Here is a 21,181-nt window from a genome sequence, read left to right as displayed (position 1 = left end):
AGCATCAAAGTTACTTCTAGGGACTTCGCAATTTACTTACTTTGAGCCTAGTATACCTGTAATGCACTGGAAAGCAAAAATTTACTCAAAGAGCAGAAGCACCAACCAATATCAATTTCTTACACCAACATCTCCCAACCTGTTCATTTTCACTCTCCTTTCTCACCTTTTTTCAAATGAACTGCTGTTACAGTGCTCTCTCATTCTCCCCATCTACAATCTTTTGTCCATATTATTTTCTATGAAGACAGTGATTTGTGAAGTTTAACATAAAGGAAAGTCTTGAATGAACCTTAGGCTGCAATTACAGGCTGTAATTTAATTAAATTGTTTTCTTTTTCTTAGTCTAGGACAGGTATTAATAATACCTGTATCTACAAGAAGATGATCAAAACTCTAGCCTTCTTTAGTACTTGGCTCCTTTCCTTCAAAATTGTACAAAGTTAAAATCACATCTTTGAATTTTATTGAATAGAGAGGTAAAAGAAGCCTATGTTCTTTATCTGTAGCTGTTCTTGTTTCTACTTGTAGCTGTAGAAAGAACTGGAAGGTATTCTCTGAAGATGTAAACTCTTGAACTCTGAAAAGCATCAGCTGAAATTCAGAAAAGCAAGTCTCTTTTTACGTGCTCTCTTGACTCATGTGTTTTTTTGAATGCTTTGAATACTACCAGTTCTGGAAACTAATAATTCTAAATACTCAACCATAACAATAAGAGCTTTGAAACGGGAAGCAAGCTTTTTCTTTGCTAAATATAAAGTGTGACAACATAGAACCTCAATGTTTATAAAAATATATCTAAGTTTTGGATCAGTCATGACTGCTGCTTTAAGTAGGCAGAAGGGCATTTCTTAACAGCTCTTGGTTATTATTCTAGATATTATTACACGTTCATGAATAGCAGGGCAATCTTTTTTCAGATATTGTCCCTAGGCATAATATAGCTATGCTTTAAGCAAACAGAATAAGAGAGACAATGCAAAATCCAATACTTAACATTTTCTACTGATACAAAATGGAAAAATGTATATACAATTTAAGAACTGTCTTTGGAGATGAGTAAGAAAAATTTTCTCCATTTTTTTAATATATATTTCAGGAAAAGAGAAGTATGAAAACGAGTATTGAAAACATTTATCACCTCCAAGACAAAAGCATCCTTTTTCCCATGTGAAAGGTCTAGCTCTGTAACTTCATCAGAGCTTTCCGATTGAGATCTTAATAACCTGGAACGTTGTCTTGGCTCTGGAATGGGAGACCCAATGATTTCTTCAGGTAGCTCCTAAAAAGGATATAAAAATTAACAGTTCTATGTAGGTTAGAAATAATTGCAATTATAAGCAATTTGTTAACAGTTCTGAGAATCAGAACATTCTGAAAATAATTTTACTGAGAAATAAATCTAAAGAAGTATAAACTGATTTGGATATGTGGCTTAAGAGATCTGAAAATTCCAGTAGGTTCCCAAAATATAGTGAAAAGAACCTCTATTAAAAAACAACTTATGTTCTGAATGATTCAGTCAATAAGAAATCATGGATATACACGGTGTATACCTGTTTGACTCAGAATGCTTTAAGAATACAAAAACTTTACTTACTGGAGGATTAATCTCATAAAGTTCCTTGTTTTTTGCTATCGTATCATTTATTTTCTTTTGCATGTGAGATATATGCTGCTCATAGGTGCCATCATTTGGAGTCTTCCCAGCAATCTGAATACCACCAGGTGTTGGCAAAGCTGCTAGATACACACCTGTTGCAGACTTTTAAAAAGTCATTAAGAAAAATGACAATTACTTAAGCATGTACTTCTAGTATTTTCATATAAAGTTTTCCATAATGCTTATGCTATAATGGACAGCATCGTGACATGTATGTTACAGCATGATCTCTTCCCATAATAAATGGGCCTCTCTCTCCTGTTCACTTATGAAAAAATCCACTATTCTTTTAATAAACTCTCTCCTTCTCATGGGTCTTTTCCATGGTGGAGCTCTTAACTTACCTAAAGGTTCCAAACAAAGTATGAATTAAAACCTGTGTCCTAGTATATATTGCATAGGCAAGTGATGGTTTCAAGCACTTAAAACCTGGCCAAACCATTTACAGTATCACTGAAGTTGACACAAACCCATTTCTATTTACAGAAAACAGATCATCAGTTCAGACAAAAGAACATGCAAGCCAGTCAATATTACCCAAGCATCCTCTTACACTGATGCAGGAGGAAGCATACTTCACTATTCTAACGCCCCATGACAGAATGAGGTTAGAAAATATTGTTAATGAACATTTCTTGACTATCTCTAAGACACTTCCAATCTATCATTTATTTCTTCAGTGCCATCAAAGAAGAAGCGACAGACCTTTCTCTTGTTGGCAACTAACCAAAAGATTTATTGAGAGACTTAATTGACCTTATTTGTCATGGCACTGTAATGCAACTTGAGGAACAGGGATCTCTTTGACAGGACCTTTAAAGAACACAATCATTTTTCTATAATTTATGCCATTAAACCATTTAAAGTTTCTTTTCCTCTCATCCCCTTTCTAATAATCTTGTCCTCTAACGGAGTTTCAAGAGATTCAAATCTTCTTTTTCTGGTGCTGAAAGACAGTCTGTCCTGATTTGTCAACAATTAGACACCTCATTTATTCTTAAAATGACATTTTAATATCTCTAGTTACTCTGAATTCTACAACACTTGTATGTCTTTGTGTCCTGAAAAAATACTGTAAGAACACAAAAGAATCCCAAGATTAAAACTGTACTTACTGCCAACCCCATTAGCATATTTTCACCCACAGTGATCTGAATTCTCAGCCCGAACAGAGCATTCATTCCTCTCAGCTTAAGTTTATTCATCAGTTGGGTGTGCACTTCATATTCCATAAATGGCAACAGATTACTGATGGATGTTGCATTTGCTTCAGCTTGAGCTTTCTTCTTTAGACGGCATAACCTGACAATACGAAACAGTACATGGCATCAGCAGATAAACAGTTTTAATGGACTGTTGAAGACTGAAAGCGATCACAGGGTATTTTCATTTTTTTTCCTCATTGTATAACCTAATACAATCAGTTTCTTTTTATGTATTTTAAAATCCTGTAAAATATTAAATTCTCATCAGGAAGATCAAGGCAGACTGAGGCACTGAGTCTCAATAAGTAAAATTTCATTTTCTTTTTTAATAGGAAACTGTAAAGTAAACTTAAAAAACAGAACAATACATGACCTTCAGCAACATTCAAAAATATTCCCTATCAAAGCAGAATACAAAAATTACAAATACTGTATTTTTGTATATCACTGAATGAAATCATGTCTCCTTTCTTAAAACATGTTTAAGGACTGTTGTCACACAGAAACAACATGCATCACACGGGGTTTTTGTCATAATAGTCTGACAGCACCAAATAACTATGCAATGTAAAGAAGTTTTCTACGGATTCCAGATAACCATCTACTAGATGTTTGGCTAAATATATTAATGTTCCTACCATATAGCAGCGACTGTTAATAATTTGCCCTGCTCACTTTTGTCAAAGCAAATACTGAAGACAAACACAACTTCTTTGCTCTTGCAAGTTGTCTGGTATTTGTTAAACACACCCTCCCCCCCCCCCCCCCCCCCAATAGATTATTTCAAGGGACAGTTACTGCAGCCCTTTTCAACTGAGCCTCAGAATCGATGAGGTGTATTCTTCTAGATTGCTGCAATTGTAAAATAAAATGTCAGTTCTTTACAAGAACTCCTTGGGACTGTCTTATCTGAAAATTTGTATTTTCAGCTTTTCTTCTAGTAAGACCCCAAATGCAAACATCTATGTCTGTTGCTGCAAACCTCTGGAACACTTCAGGTACAAGCACAGGAAATTACATCTACTGGTAGAACTTTTACAATTCCTATTAAAACAGCTATTCAAGGTACACTTCAGAATAAAGAAAAAAACGACTGCCCTCACAGCTTAAGCATTAACCAGACTAGAAATACTTATCTTACAAGAATAAAAGAAAGAGCACAGAAATCCCATCTCTGTATTATGTTAATCATATTTCACTCTTTGGGTTTAGTCCCATAAGCTGAAATTCAAACCCCACACCAGTGGAATGACTGCCTACTTTCAGTGACAAATTTTCGTTCAAAAAGAGCGCATGACAACTGTACATTTTAGTGATATGAACAGACAACACTTTCTTCTAAGGACCATATTTATTACATGATCAGGAAAACACAGTAATTCACTCAGTCGTAACAAGTTCTCCTCAAATCTTTCTAACTATAGCTTCGGGTCTTTTTCTCCTTTTTTTGGGGGGGATTGGGAATGTTTGAGGAATCATTCTAGAGAAAATGGGACATCTGCAAGTATTCCAGAGACAGATCAAGGACCACTGTGTGACACTCAAAGTCCATTTCCACAATGGTGCTGAACACAGAGTTTAATAATACAGAAAATATCAAAGGAGGAGCACAGAACACATCTCTACAGTAGCTCCAGTAATTCTGCTCTAAGAGAAGTCACAGAATGATAATCATAGGATCACAAAAAAACCTAAGGTGAGAAGGGACCTCAGGAGGTCTCCAGTCCAACCTCCTGTCAGACAAAGCAGGGTCAACTCTTGAGCTCAGACCAGGATGCTCAGAGCTTTATCCAGTCAGGTCTTGAAAAATCCCCAAAGATGGAGACTGCACAACCTCCTACGGCAACCTGCTCCACTGCCTGACTGTCCTCATGGGTAAGTAGTTTTTCCTAATATCCACTCTGAATCTCTCTTGCTTCAAACTTGGGCCCACTGTCTCTCACTCTCCCATTGTGCAGCACTGTGAAGGCTACATATGCTCCATAACCTCCTTATAGGTACTGAAGGCTGCTATTAGGTCCCCCTGAATCCTTCCTCTCTCCAGACTGAATAAGCCCAGCACCCGCAGCTTCTCTTCATAGGGCAGGTGCTCCTTAATCCCTTGGTGGCCCTCCACTGAACTTGCTCTAGTTTTCTGATGTCTGTCTTACTCTCAGAGGAGGACAAAACTGGACAGCTATCATATTGTCTGGTCCCACTCATTGTGGTGTAACTGGCAAACTGGAAGAGAATGCAGTCCACCATCCCCTCCACATCATTAAGATGTTCAACATGACAGGTCCCATTGCAGACTCTATTATACTTGTCATGGCCATCCAGGTAGGCTACAAACCATAAACCACTACCCTCTCAGCCCAACCATCCAACCAGTTATTTATCCATGTAGTTGGCCACTGATACAGACTGTACGTAGCTAGCCCTTCCTTCTTTCCCACTGTAAACCACCTTATTCCCTTTTCCAAATTCAAATTCAAAGACCACAGCATAAACTGGACATAGCCAACAATGCTACAGAGATGATGTTCAGCTATGGACATCAGTACAGAATTAACACAACTGACTTAAACAGTCCATTGAATTTCCAGTGCAACAGCTGTATCCGACCATGTCAGCAGCCCCACACAGCAAGTTAAAGCATGAAAACTCTTACATCCAGGCAAACAAAATACAGCAATTCCCATAGGCATTAAAAAAAGGCATAACATTTACCAAATGTCCATCAACATGGGTAAGTTACCAGATGTCCATCAACAGACATGACACGTAACACAGGGGCAGGAGAAAGGCTGTCCTTCTCCTGCTCTACCCTAGTACACTGCCACTAACTCCTAGCAATTCAACATAAAAATTTAAGTTTTGATGACATACTGGATTTTAGCAATAGAAATTATTTCAAAGATCTCCAAAACTTTACTAAGAAAACATTTTGATAGATACCTGGCTTGAATAAGACATCCCTTCCCAATAACTATTGCCTCTACAGGAAGATCAATCGTGGTGAAAAGAACATCAGGAACTTTTTGCTTCCTGCAGTTGTAACAATAAGTGAGGTGAGCAGGGAATGGCATGTTCAATTCATCATATGGTATATGGCAAAATCCACAACCTGGTGGTGAAGCTTCTTCAATCCTAAAAATACATTATGGAGAACATACTTAAAACATCTGCATCTTATTAACAATGATCAATACTTACACACGTGTATAAACACCTACAGATACCTCCTTAAATCATACACTGCAGCTATACTCTGCTCCATTATACCAATGTGACAAGTATTGCATTTTATGAATTAGAAGAATAAAATTAGGCTGCACACTACTAGCTAAAATGTTATAAATAAAACTTGCGTTGAAACTTGTTATGCAGGGATCAAGAAAAAGTATATACAATGACCAATCATTTCTATAAAACTAAAACATTACTGAGCTGGCTTTAGGCACTATGATTTCTAAATGTAGTCCATGGTACAAAAGTTGTACAGAGAATTTGCTGTACCAAATACAATTAAAAGTCTCTTTTTCATGGATTGTGTCCAAAAACCTACACAAACCTAATGAGCAGAACATAAACAACACACCAACCATCCTACTGAGAAGCAGCACAATATATATTAACATTGTAAGAAGAACAGCAAGATAATTTCCTAAGATAAGGTATTAGGTAAAACTTGTTATTCACTTGGAACACTTAGTCCCACTTCCCCATAAGAAATATCCAGGAATGACCACTATAAAAATACAAACAAGGAAAGCATAGGCTAACTGTGTCACTGCAAATTTATTCTGTTTCATATAAACAATCCTTCTCAGTGAATTTTGAAGAGATGCCTAAGCAAATCTGACAGATTTGGAACATTAGTTATCACAAACTTTGGCAAATACATTTTGTCTCAAACATGGGCTTTGTCCCGTTTAGTTGTTTTACCATCCTTTGGCATTTCTAAGCTATGCCAAGACTCTTAATAGCACCGAAATACGTATTTTGATAAAAATGCCATTTTCTTCACATTATGAACATGACATTTCTTTCTCTGCATGATATAGTGAATACAGAAACAAATATTTTTGTTCTGGCTACAGTTTTCAAAAGTCTATCTACACAAGAAGATGATGGCCTCCTGCTAACAAAGTAAAAGAATAATAAATAATACTATGTTGGCAGGGTTATTATGGAAAAACTAATGCAAGTGCTAAGGTGTAATAAATAGCCTTACTTATGACTACAATAATCCCTTGAAATATTTGATGACTATCCTGATGAACACATAATAAATTACCAATATGCATGAGTTAATCTAATTATTTTTTCCCAAAAATAACTGTTTGTCAACACTCATTCTTCAAATTTTATTTGCAAGAGCAGAAACAAAGGGAAACTTCATGTTTTTCCTTCAGTTTCATGATTTTGTTCATAAACTTCAACTAAAACATACATCTTCTGTAAAAATCTGACACCATCTTTGTTTTACAACCAAGCTATTTTATCTCCCATACAGCTCTTAAATAGTATATAGAGAGCATATATACACGTATTACAGCCATAGCAGGTTTTGGCTTATGTAATTTATCATACATCTGTCATTTTTTATAGTGTGATATAAAGTTGAGAAAGATACCTGAAGAGCAGCAAAGAAAAAAACTGAGTTATGATCTGTGGTTAGTAGTCGAATGTGTTACCTTATTCAGACTGTTAGAAATAAAAACAGAATATCTAATTTGGTGCAGAGTTCCATTACTTCTGTTGTTGTTGTTGTTAGTGAAAAGCAGTAAAGTGGTTGGTCCCGCATCCTGCACTGTAACACTGTAACCTACCCTAATAGAGAAGAACTATCTTGGCTCTGAGGAAAAAAATCAACCTCTCCCTTCTCTGACCCTATGGAAAAGAAGCCAGGCTGCCATGACAACCTTTGTTCCAAACAGCCTTCCATGGTGCCATCCTGAAGAAACCTAGGGTTCAGTACAGCTGCTGTGCCAGACGCGGACAAAATACAGACCTCTTCACTATAAGAGAAAAGAATTACAACAAAGTGAATTCCTACTACTTAGTGCTACTTTTATTTAAAACTATTAGATTAAAAGGCTGGTACAAAAGTCTCAATGAATTCAATATAACTACTGATTTTGTGCATTTGTGCAATTTTATCCATTAAATCTCACAAACAATCCTCTACTGGTATTTAAAGCATTGTATAAGTAAGAGATGCAGAAGGATTGAACAGAAAGACTAAAGAGCTTTGCCCAGTGTGATAAATAATATGCTATAACATCACAAAGGCTAACCAGGTTTAAGTATGGTTTTCAATACTATGGTTAATAATGCAAAGAAATCCAGGCAAGCAACAAAAGCAAAGAAACATTAAAAAAAAACAAGGCGTAATTATTTACCACAGTAAAATGGAAGTTGAGAGCCTCATCATCTTATAAACATTCACTCTCAAAATGAAGTTACAACACAACACTGACAAGGGTGATTCTTGGAGGATAAAAAGTAGCAAAACAGTAAAATTTGACTATGAACAACTACAATAATGGTACATTTAGCGTGTAAATTAACTGACCATATTCATGATTTAGCAGAGAAAGCTCTCAGAAGTACAAACTATGATCACAAAGCTTTTAATATTTCTGAAATTGTTAAATAAGAAACAAATCTCTAACATTCAGTACTTAAAATACTATATTGGAAAAAACATGGAGAAAAGCTTTCCCACATTTTCTAGAATTATGCATGTGCCTTTTTAATTTGTTGTTCCTGTTTCCAGAATAATTTGTCATATATAACATGTCTGGCAGACCAGTACTTACAGACAGAGCCTTGCTCTTTAAGCATGGAATAAAGCTGAACTGGCAAGTAAACATGGGAACTCTAATAAACTATTTTATCAATGATCAAATACTACCACATTAAATTCCTTAAGCAAAGTGAAAGTGTGAAATAACCCAGTAACTGACTGCATATCCATACTCTCTACATTCTTTCCCCATAGTTAAGGCAGAAAAAAACCCAAACCCCACAACCAAAATATTCATGCTTTTTACAAGGAGACTGACAGCCAAAGGAATAAACCTTCCATTTTTAGTGCAAGTTCATCCCTCAGCAATGAAAATTTGCACATTACAATTCTTAGGTAAATATGGTCTTTAATACACTGAGCAAGATAGGACATAACCAGACAAGGCAGCAGAAGGAATATAAACCATGCCTTGCCTGTAAAGTAAGTTCTCCTGTTTTCCTACTCTACTAGCACAAGCACTTGACTTTCAAAAATTGTTTTCAAGTTTTGTGAAAGATCAATATATTTGGTGGTGATTTTTTTTACCTGCAATGAAGCAATAAATGTGAAGGAGCAACAGATGTGAAGCAATCAATGCTGTGGCTTTCAGACTGATAATTTCTGGTTATCTTACTACTTTACCAACAGATGGTGTGCACTCATGAAAGCACTGTATAACTTATTTCTTTCTTCAACTTATCAATTGCAAAGTAAAATGAAACTTCTTCCAACTTCTCTCTTTAAAAAAGCAAATCCTTAGTGTTTTTCTTTAAAGTATTTAGGCAAAACCAACTTGACAGAAAATAAATTCAAGTGTCTGAGTTTGCTTCAGTTACTTTCCTAAAGCAATTCAAAACAACTAGTGAGCCAGAGCACTTTTCTGTTTGATACCAATCAGACATACTTGGCCCCAACAGGAGCTCTTCATAGATTACTTTCTGGAGCTAGAAAGAGACACAACCTTTCCTGGGCCAGAGAGAAGGATGAGTAATTAGATGAATCCCAAATTATTTCTCCCAATCTCCAAGCCTCTCACAGAGTTTGACATTAAGCCACCAAAATAAAAAAGATTGGAATTTTCTTAGCCAGAGCAAATACAGTTAAGACACTGGAATTTGGGCCTGAATAGGATGCAGAGCTGGGGAATTCAACCTCAGAAAGACTACTGCAGAGCTGCAGTTTAAAATGTTAAACACTACTGTAGTACTGAAAGATAAAAATAATGACACGCATTTTGCAGAAAGAAATATAGAACGTTTACACCTAAAGTATTCTAGACCTATCAGGCAGCATGTTCTCCTGTAACTTACAATTAATACATTCCTAGTAAAGAACTTGTGCCTTAACTTTTAAGTTTACCATTTTAAGTACTGGTCTGCCAGTTGTTATCTGTCCTGGTTTCAGCTGGGATAGAGTTAATTTTCTTTCCAGTAGCTGGTATAGTGCTGTGTTTTGGATTTAGTATGAGAATAATGTTGCTAACACACTGATGCTCTAGTTGTTGCTAAGTAGTGCTTACACTGGTCAAGGACTTTTCAGCTTCCCATGCTCTGCCAGGTGCACAAGAAGCTGGGAGGGGGCGCAGCCAAACTGGCCAAAAGGCTCTTCCATACCATATGGCTTCATGCTCAGTATAGAAACTGGGGGGAGGTGGCCGGGGGGCAGCAATCGCTGCTCAGGGACGGGCTGGGCATCGGTCAGCGGGTGGTGAGCAATTGCATTGTGCATCACTTGTTTTGTACATTCTATTATTATTATCTCTTCCTCTGCTGTCCTGTTAAACTGTCTTTATCTCAACCCACGGGTTTTACTTTTTTTTTTCCCGATTCTCCCCCGCCCATCCCATGGGGGGAGAGGGGGGACAGTGAGCAAACAGCTGTGTGATGCTTAGTTGCTGACTGGGTTTAAACCACGACATTATCCAATAATGAAACTGCAATACATATACTTTTAGGAACAGTCTTAACTATTTAGGTAGATTAGGTTTAGAAAACTTCATAGACAACTTAATATCATTACTACAAAAGCAAATCTGTAGGCTTGAAATTTTTTTTAAAAATAAAAATTGTAATGTTCATTACAAAAAACTTAAAACCCAATAAAAATCGAAACCAAAACATATTTTAAAAAAAGGCAGCACAACAGTGAAATCTCAGAAAGTTACTTTAACAAACTCTCCAAAGTAGGTATACTAGACAGTACCAACAACTGTGTTGAAATAGTTCATCATTTTTAATCCACTGAAGATGAAATAAATTTTCTGTGGCATTTTGAAAATCAAATCATCATCATGATTTACCAAATGCTAGTTGATTCACTGTAGCCCACTACAGCATGACAACCCAATGCCTTGGCATGGGATTTTATTTCTTGTCTGATTTCTGCCCACCATGCATCTCGTGTCTCTGGTTCATCTGAAAGACAAAGTATAAATCAGTTCACTATTCTGCACTATGTCAACATAAAGCTTCATGCAATTAATCTGAAAAGTCAAATTTTTCATATTCAAGTGTTTTGTTGTATCTGGACACTTTATTTCCTAGCTATCGCACTTCAAGCAAACACTAACGGGGCTTTTTCATTAATTTTCTTGTTTATCACCCATGTGAACAGGTTCTGACAAATTACTGCATTCTTGTTGTTGTCCATATGACAGATAACACCAAAATACTGTAGATACTGTTCCAATCTCTACCCACTTGAGGACCATACTGTCAGTTTCCAACAACATGAGAGCAGCATGTAACTTGCAACAAAGCATCACAGATATTCTGTAACATTGAAAAACTAGTAGTAGTAGTAATGAAACCATATTTGTAGTAACGAAGTAGTATCATACTTCGGTATACACTTGACATCTTTGAAATGACCTCAACAGTTTTTCCTACTGCAAGCAGTTCTGTTAACCAGATTTTAAAAATATTTGTTCAAGATTGTATCACTGATCAAACACATAGCTCTGTGGTCCTTATTTCAGCACTCCTAACTTTGAGAAGCCATAGGTATTTGAAACTACTTCTACATTAACATTAAGAAGTACATGATGTATGTTGACTATGTATTTGTCGATGCTTTTTTGCTTTAGTATCCTGGCAACCGCACCTTCCCCCCCCCCCCCCCCCCCCGATTCTAGTTACCTTTATTGTCTTTGAGGTTATATGTTAAAATGTATCCTACCTGCTTTTCTTGAATACTACATTAAAAATGCAAAAGAGAGCGCTACTAGAATAAGTTTATGCAATCCATTTATTTTAACTGTTCAGCAATTAGTTTCCCAGAACTAAAGCTCATCTCGCAAGCTTTTTACATACGAAGTCAACGAGTAATGTTGTTTACAATTAGAGTTTGTCAACTATTTCTTCTTTCAAAATGGCTTACCTGTACCAATGAACTTAGTTGAACACTATGTTAATTGTTGATACATAAAATAAGGGGGAAAACAGTAACAAACCATAAGCACTCAGATGCTATAAACGATTCTGAGTAGATAAGATTCTTATACAATTTCACTGAAATCAGCTGAACTTTGCACAGATACAAACTTCTAGCCATTGAGATCTCCTTGCTGAATCATAATTTAAAATATCAATGTCAAAACCTGAGATTCATTGGGAACCAATTTTGTACTATCAGGAATATTTATAAATATAGTGTATGATAACCCTACATCATACACTAGGTTCTCTGACAACATGACAAACAAAAATGAAAGATGCAAGATATACACATATTTTGAAATTTACTGAAACAAAAATATTGTACGGCAAGATGTATTCATTCATGAATTTACTTCAACTTTTCATTTAGAACTAGGCTTTCAGCTTTCTAAAATAAACTAATGATAATTTTCTAATTAAAAAAAAGCACAGAGGTACATATATGCAACTATACCTAACTTTGGATGTTAATGATTGTTTAACTCATAGCACTGTACTGACTAACAGCAGCCTTGGGTATGCAGACTGATGTTTATCCAACTTTTGCTTTAAGAAATGAGCTCTGAACAGGAAAAAAAAAAAATCTACAGTGAAAGTTCTTAGGAAGGTTCTCCGCAATCAAGACAAAAATATACACATTAAGACACAAAACAGACTAAGGGTTTTCATGAACTATATCAATTATGTTCCATTATATCCGAGTTCACCTTCAGCAGGTTTCAATGCATTACTAGTAGAATCTTGAGGCACTGCTCTCTGCTGTTTCTCAACGTGAAAACACTGTTTAAACACTTTCACTGACTGGGAAAATCAAACGATCGAGATGATACACAGTAATCCTGACTCAGATGGCTGAAGTACCTGCTAGCAAGGTCTCCACTTTTCAGCTTTCAAAAGCTGAGAATCATGCAGAAATAACCCATCACATCATAGGGCTGAAGTTCCCAAGCTCAGCTATGAGAACCATTTGTGGTACACAAAGGAAAGTGGCAGGCAAATGTCTTCTCTTTTGCGAGTGCACCTCTGTCTGAACAGAGGCTGTGATTGCTGCCACCAGTTAATGGCAGTAGTGGTAGGTGAACGGAGCAACTTTGGAAATCCATTTTAAGGCAAAGGCTACAACATCTGACAAAATGGAGAGCTGTATGGGAGATGTGAGACCACAAGCACATCCTGTAAATGTTATCACTAACTCTTCATGGTGGAAGGGACACAGATCTTGGGACCAATTCCTCCTTCCCCATCCAATCACTGACAAGAAGATTGCTTATCAATGTGTGTTTCTCTCTATAACAGAAAAGTGTAAGTAGTTGGAAAAGTGGTTCACTGACTATGCAGAACAATTCTTGCTAAATTAGACTTGATCACAGGCAGCTGGCTATAACCATTGACTGAACAGCCACACAAATTCTTGTACTTCATAGAAAAACACCTGCAAAGGAGAAGTAACCTTTTTCTAGACATAAAGACGAAAAAGCCAATTTTACTAAACCATCACCTTCCTCTTCACACCTTTAGGTACCATTTGGCAAAAACTGCTCCTACTTGTCACCTTTCTATGACAAAAAGTGCAAGAAAATGTGAAGTTATGATGAATGAGTTGAAAGTGAGCAACAGGTGAAGCGACTGGGGATGAACAGGGAAAGTGCTGTGGAATAAAGAATAAGATTACAAACAAGAATATGAAACTGAAAAGGTATGTAGCCACAGTAAAAACTGAAACAGAATGAAATGTTGAAAGGGAACAGACAAGCTTAAGGGGAACAGAAAAGGTAGAAACAGTAGTGACGGGTCCCAAACTGTATGCAAACATTTAACTTTCCTACACAAAAATTTATAGTTTAAATTAAGGTTTAGGAACGAGTTCCTAAGAGTGTTAACACAATCTTCTCAACCTAACTTATCTACAAGAACGCCTTATCATAATGGAAAGCACATATTGTTGTGAGGTTCCTCAACACTATGTCTTGCTAAAGCAACATTTAACCCTTTATTCTGAGAATCGGTTCAACATCAGAATTAACAAAACTACAGTAATATAATGGATCATTTTCATTCTTATTAGAGATAAGAATGATTTTCCAGCCATTGACTTCAGTGTTAATAGGTTCAGGCCCAATATCTTTCAAAAAAATCCAACAAATTCTCATTGCACAAGTTCAAAAATTTCTATACGAGTCATGCATAAACAACTGTTTGTAAAGAAGACTGGGTCCTCTGCTTAAGACATTTGAGTATTTTTTTTCTTCCAGAAAGAGGCCAAAAATATGTATCGGTATGTTTATATATAAATACTGTACGTTCACCATTTACATAAACTTACCTTTGCATATTAAAACACAAAATGATTGTCTACAATTAAAATCAAACACCATGACATTGCAATAATAAATTGATACAAAACACTGAATGCAGTGCAATATGTAGCATTCATATTCTTCTGACAAATATTTTAACAAGCAGCCTTTTTTGACACATGAGCCACACAATTTCACACGGGGATGCCATTGTAGCATTTACAAGTTTAGTAAAGCTAAGGATTTACATAAACAATTAGAGGAGTTAGGGAAGCAGGATGGCATGTGTCCAGTACACTCCATAAGAGTGTCTGTTGTTTTTTGCTAAGGCAAAAGCTTAAGAACTAAGGGTTTGCAAAGCAGATTCAGCAGACAGTAGCCAGAAACGGTGGGTATTTTGGCGCATGCTTGGATCAGGTGACAGTACAGACCGAAAACTATGGCAGCTCACTGAAATGGTTACAGAAAGTAATGGCCCTGGAATCTAGGTGGAAGCAAAAAGGCAAGCATACATAGCACTCAATCACAAGCTCTTCTAGCAAATCTACTGAGTAGTTTATAGCAAGGTTTATCTACAACTTTAAGCAAAAAAGTTTGCAAAAATTACACTGCTGTTATGCACCCTTTATTGGAAACCAAAGGCTGAATATTAAAGCTACTTTTATTAATGTTTCAAAATTGGCATGATATTTATAACAAAGTGGAAGCAAAGTACACTGTTTCTAGCGTTGAAGACTTGAGAAACAATGTTGTCAACAGAACAGTATTCTATAAAAATCGTGCCAACTCAAACCTCCTCCAACTGAAACTTTCCAAACTTATTTTATTAAACAGCTTTAGAAGATACAAACAGCACTGTATTCATTTTGTGCCCTAAATGTTCTTCATTTTGTGCCCTAAATGTTCTTTGAGCCAGTTCCATACACCACCAATTCACCTATCTCTTTCCTTCAAAATATGAGGTTGACTTCTATGAGGCTGTATTGTCAATAGGACAACATCCTGTCCTAATCTTTCACCTGGAGATAACCCTAGACACTATCAATACTTTCTGATTCATAAGAAGCAACACTTTTCCAAAGTTATTTGCTAGAGGTTCGCTTGTACAGGGCCTTTCAAGATTTAGACATAATCTGCATTATGCTAGGTCCAAACAGATTTTTAAAAACTGAAGAAAAAATAAGAATGGTCTCTTGATTACACAAATCATATTCAAGATCCCGAGACAATTACTCTGAAGTAGGAACTGCATGATTCATTTCAACCTATTTTAATATTGTATAATCTAGTAAATATTTACATTTATCATGTAACATTCTGAAATGAGGGGGACAATCATACTATGAAAGTTTTCACAACCTACAAATGATTCATTGTTCTGTTGTCTCAAAAATGGCAACGGAGACATGAATAATATTCTTTCAAATTCAATCTTTGAGTCTTTTACTCGGCAGAGCCATTATCCACACCTTCCTTATCCCCTTCTTCCTGTATCTTCTTCATTAAAAGCTATTAATCAGCTTATACAGAAAAAAGTGTGGGATTTCTTTGTAGGTTGGTTTTGTTTTGTTTTTAAGAGACACCTTTGTTAGGTTTACAAGCACCCTTCCCTGGACCTTGAGGTTTAATTTAATCCTCTATGGTTATCCATAAATATTGAAATTTCCTATCATCTTTCTAAAATATTTAACAATTAAATAAGTGTACAAAAAGCCAAATTCTCTCGTCTGTAAACTTTAAACACAAAACCTGGGTAGCAAATAACTAAACCTACAACAGACTAACCTAAAACTTTCACAAGATTTTCAAAGCCACTCCATCCTTTTTTTAAAAAATCACTCCCTATATTCATCAAGACTAAAAGATGTGAAAATGAAAACTTTGCTTATGATATGGCAACTGAAGGAAGTAGATAATTGGGATTTATCAAATGAAAACTAAGGTACACTAAAACAGCAGAAAACAATGCAACCACACCACCAAAGAGAACAGGTACACTTACTCCTACAAAGCTTAAACTATAGACAAAACATCCAGCCTGGAGAGTAGTACTGAGTCAGTGCTCTTCTGCCAGATGAGGTCAAAAAGTATGTATCTCACTTCTCAAGCCCAAACTGCTGAATGTGCAAAAAAGCAGGTTTAAGTTTGGATGGAGAAACAATTTTAAGAACACTTAGGATTAAAACTGCATCCAGCTTTCATGCTTTTACAGGATGAGATATTTCAGCTGGCTGATTGAACACAAAATCATTCATTTGCAGGGCTAGTTTTCTATTGGGTCAGTCTAGCCAAATCACTATGTGACCACTAGAAGACTGCAAGAGCACATGGCAGAAATTGTAGAGAAAAGCAACATCATTCCTTCCAGTGGCAGCTCACTATTGTGGAGTGTTAGCTTTAATACCAAGATATACCCCAAGATGGAGAAGAGGCGCAGTGTTCCTCTTAGTAACATTCCCATCAAAACTCCTGAATTTTTTCTTATATTCCAAATTCCATGAAAAAACCTACATCACTGCTAGGAGACTAGAGAATACTCTGTTTTTTCTTACAAAATTAAAAAAAATGAAGTTACTTTAAGTATGAAACAGAATTAACAGAATGTCCCCAGCTTCTGTATCTCTGATATGGGTGAATGTATTTCTCATTTAGGCAGAAACATATGGAATTATACTTCCATTAAGGAATTATAAAATTGATCAGGAGATGTTTTTACCTATCTCACCCCTAAAAAGGAATTATAAAAATCCTAATTCAAAGTTTGGCTTTTGGAATCCTACCTTAACTTCCAATCAGCTAACTCTTTCAGCCATATATTCCTAAATGACTTTATATCCTCAACATCCCCGACAGCAAGTCTTGCAATGTCTCCCTGCGTTTGTTCCTCATCACAAGTAAATATTCCTTGGAACAGTTTAAATGCTCGGATACCTAAAGATTAGCATCTTGTAAGTCTTATGGCTGACATCACTAAACACAATATCTCATATAGTCCACTGTGACCTAAACTAATTCAAATTTTGTTCTAAACTTTGTTCTAATCTAAACAGAATGTCCCAGGTTAAAAAGAGAGAGTAACTAATTGGATTTTCACACTAAAAAAAGGCAGACCTCCACTGTTCTACACTTTGCCTATCAGTCACACATTGCAAGTTACATATCTAATTGATCTTAAGAATAGACATGCAAGAATCACTTGGACAGACTACAGAATAATTTAACTTTTTCTAAATATTAAAAGTAATCTTTGAGGCAATAGTTTTCCATAAACTGCTTCAACAAGATCTGCTGCATATACCACCAAGCATTAACTACACAGCCATAACAGTAATACATCCTATAACTTTTGCTTTTAATCATAGATGAAGGTCTAATAGGAACAGCCCAAGCTGCAAAAAAGTATCACCTTTAAAAAAAAATATCCTGCAATATTACTAAAACTACAGTAATAATTTAATTTATAGCTAAAGGAAACCACCATGTGATACAACTTCAGTAAGTTTTTTAAAAACTAAAACACAATCAAAAGATACAGCGTTTGAATAAAAAAAATGTTCAGAGTATTTATATATGTACATATTAAAAATTAAACTATTAAGATAACACTTAAAAATAAAGGTTTAAACTTCACCATACTTCCTTAGAATTATAGAAGTTCAAAAGTACTGCCCAGACATAACAAAATGTTAAATATCAGAAATTAATTTGCCTCAGGAAAACTAATGTGCTAGGCCTAAATATGTAACTTTGTCACTCCAGCTTTTAGTTATTATTTCGATCAGTCATTCATCCTATAATGGTAAAGTCCTCACAGCTGTGCACAAGGTTCCTCTAATCATAAGATGAGTGGGACACTAAAGAAGATCTAGGAATCTGTTTTAATTGATCCTATTACAGTAACAAGGGCAAGGTCTGCCACTTTGAAGAGCTGCTGGGTAATAAACTACTTATTCTGTCTTGTAGCTCTCTGTTGCTTTGTCATCTTGGCACAATAAATACAATCTATTTTGAAACATGAGCAATCTTCAAAGGATATCTTCAAATGACAGCAACAAAGGGGATATCACCCAAAGCTGGAGACACTATGCTGTAACAAGACAGGTCTTCTTAAACCACATTTTACCTATTTTATAACCAGTATCACAAAATGAACAAGTATGATTTAAAGCTTTAAACAAGCCAAACTAGCTGGAACCTTAAAACAAGCAACAATAATACTAATTTATCTAACACAGTCCTTGAAAGAAACATACAGAATTTGCAACACAAAAAAACCTAATCTCTCAACAAACACAGATAGATGTTCAAGATTGCCGCTTTCTTGCTGACTGCCACACAGACTGTCTACCTCACTGCACAACTGCAGAAAATGGGATGGCATTATTTGGCAGGAACTGATACTGCCTCTGCATTTCCTATTCATTGTTTACACTCCTCAGGCTTTTACATGTTACATTCACAGAACCTCTGCATTCATTATTTCTATACAATCACAACTGTTTACTTTGTTTTGAGACAAACTAGTCAGAGAAGGCACTCTAAACTTCTGGGTCCAAGGAGCCTTTCCTCCAGTGCCTTCTGGAGTGAGTTCAGGACCTCAAGGAGATCGCAATGAGAGAGACCAAAACCTAAAAACTTACAAAAAACACTGAAAATATTAGTGCAAAAGATCAAAGACAAATTGCACTAACAGAATCCAAAGTACAAACTAAACCAGGGAAAAAAAAAAACCAAAAGAGCAAAACAAAACAAAAACCCAACACACCTGATATTTCTTTATAAGAAACAAGGCATATTGAGGAACTTCAGTCTTAGCACTTAGAAGGAAAATCTTTTGTGCCTAATTCAGTTCAGATAATGATCTTATCCATTAACATTTAACCACAGTTATTTCTACAATCCTGTTATGGTCAGTTAGAACTTGTGTTATCTGCCATTTTCCTACAATACTGACCGTAGACATTTTACAAGGACATGTACCTGTAATTACATAGGAGTTAAGAAGGTGTCCTCTCGCCTAGAATCATTCTAGTTTTCTTCTAAAAATAATACATTTTGAGCCAGGCAAGAAGCTCTACAACTGTATCTTTGCAACCACAGAGTGACACATAATAAGGCCGAAAGAACTCATTGCAATCCATGAAGGAAATCATATCAAGATAACAGTTTTAGTCAAGCCCCATATTTTGAAATTAGGAAGAGTTACATGCAAGAATAACAATTTTCCGCAAGACCAAGGTTCTCTCTCTTCTGTACTATCAATGCAAAAACAAACTGTAGTGGTGCAATAAGCAACACCTTTATTGGAGCACTTGTGCAGTGAAAAGTCTACGATGGCTTTCACATCATTAGCCAAATCTCAGGGAGACTTTTAAATCAATATGAACAGATTAAATAGCATTACTTACTATTAGGCAAAGAATTCTAAAACAAAGATTTTAAATGCCAAGTTTATTAATTTACGAATCTCTAACAGAACGCAGGAATACTATTCTATACTCACTGACAGTGACCACCTTTCGTACAGTTACGTAAATATCTACTCAGAACTCTCCAAAAGAAAAATAAAGCACATTCCCAAAGAAAAGTATTTCATTAATATAAGGATGCATCTGCTTCAAAAAAGAATATTCAAACACCATTCACATTAACCATAAAAATCATTTAGGAATATTCACTCCTCTGGAAATGTTGCAGAAAAGTAGAGTAAAATATTACTGAAAAACATCACACCCCTCACTCTGTTCAGAAAAGCCTGACAACTGCCTTAACCTCCCATTATCTTATCAACATACACTGATGTACAAGAAGTCAACCTGGAAATTCTCCAAGAAAAGGCAAGAGGTCAAGCTTAAAATGTTGGTTTTCTACTAGTTCTGAATGATAGCCACATCAGACACTAGCAAAAACATTCTGACATTTTCTACTGTGTTCTTACAAACATGCCACATTTACACCCCAGATAGCAGTATGAAATGTGATTTGGATATTCACTGTATGTTTGTATTTCTGTGAAAGAAAAGCATTCAGTTACAGAACCAAAACATATTCAAGCTTTCCTCTTGCATTTCCTCATATACAAAACCAGAGTTCTGGAGAATTTCACACTCCAACAGCAAGTCTGGATATCAAACAAGGAGTTCAGGAGATCCTTAGGAATTTTATCAACAATCTTTTCTCCTTCCATGTTTCTGACTACTGGAGCTGAAGAATCACTGATGAAGCAGCTCCCTGAATGAGAAGTTTAAAAATGTAATTATGTGAGAACACTGTATATGTTAGTGCTATGAAACAGCCGTATACAAAAGCAGTCTCTATTCAACAAGTTCCTTGCACTTCTTAAGGAACCTTTCCTCTCTGTATTTAACCTCAGGGAGAAAACTTTAATGAAGATCCAGTCTTCTGGATCCAGGATTCCTTTCATATTTTTCTATTTATAGTACATCTTTAACATCCTTTTTCCAAGACAGCACCAGAGTATTTCTTCCACTCTATTATGTGCCCTCTTTTCCACAAATCTGTGCTCTTGTCTCTCTACTTTTATTTTGCAGATTCATCTTGATCATCACCTTTTCCTAATTTTACAAACATTTAAACAATTTTGTCATTGAACTATATACAATTCCCAGATGTTTAAGTAGTTTCTTCCATTCATCAGATAAAGTCAGTCTTTACTTCCATGTCAGATTTTCAAGCATCTTCAAATCTCTGACTTTTCACCACCATCAGGTGGTCCTGTTGTATCTTACACACTTAATTAAACAAACCTCCCTGCCGTTGGCAAAAAAAAGAAATATCCTTCT

General features: G+C 35.8%; 1 protein-coding gene across 14 annotated transcripts in view; it reads right to left on the bottom strand.

Moving 5' to 3' along the window:
* The window catches only part of C2CD5 (C2 calcium dependent domain containing 5), a 69,187-nt gene that overhangs the window by 17,288 nt on the left and 30,718 nt on the right, over positions 1–21,181 (bottom strand). For 9 of the 14 annotated variants that reach the window (XR_012776324.1, XR_012776325.1, XR_012776326.1 and 6 more), the window contains exons 10-15: positions 10,944–11,058; positions 7,683–7,871; positions 5,806–5,997; positions 2,779–2,965; positions 1,601–1,765; positions 1,142–1,282 (exon numbers count right to left, since the gene is read on the bottom strand). Coding sequence is in view for 11 of the 14 variants with exons in the window: in XM_075506390.1 (XP_075362505.1) it covers positions 1,142–1,282; positions 1,601–1,765; positions 2,779–2,965; positions 5,806–5,997; positions 7,683–7,871; positions 10,944–11,058 (989 nt within the window). In the remaining 3 variants the exon portion in view is untranslated. The remainder of the gene's footprint in view (positions 1–1,141; positions 1,283–1,600; positions 1,766–2,778; positions 2,966–5,805; positions 5,998–7,682; positions 7,872–10,943; positions 11,059–21,181) is intronic. The other 5 variants (XM_075506484.1, XM_075506413.1, XM_075506432.1 and 2 more) reach the window with 1 other exon arrangement.

Source organism: Mycteria americana, chromosome 1, assembly GCF_035582795.1.
Source record: "Mycteria americana isolate JAX WOST 10 ecotype Jacksonville Zoo and Gardens chromosome 1, USCA_MyAme_1.0, whole genome shotgun sequence".
Lineage (NCBI taxonomy): Eukaryota > Metazoa > Chordata > Aves > Ciconiiformes > Ciconiidae > Mycteria > Mycteria americana.
The sequence above is the reverse complement of the archived record's forward strand: the minus strand, read 5'-3'. Positions and strand labels throughout refer to the sequence as shown.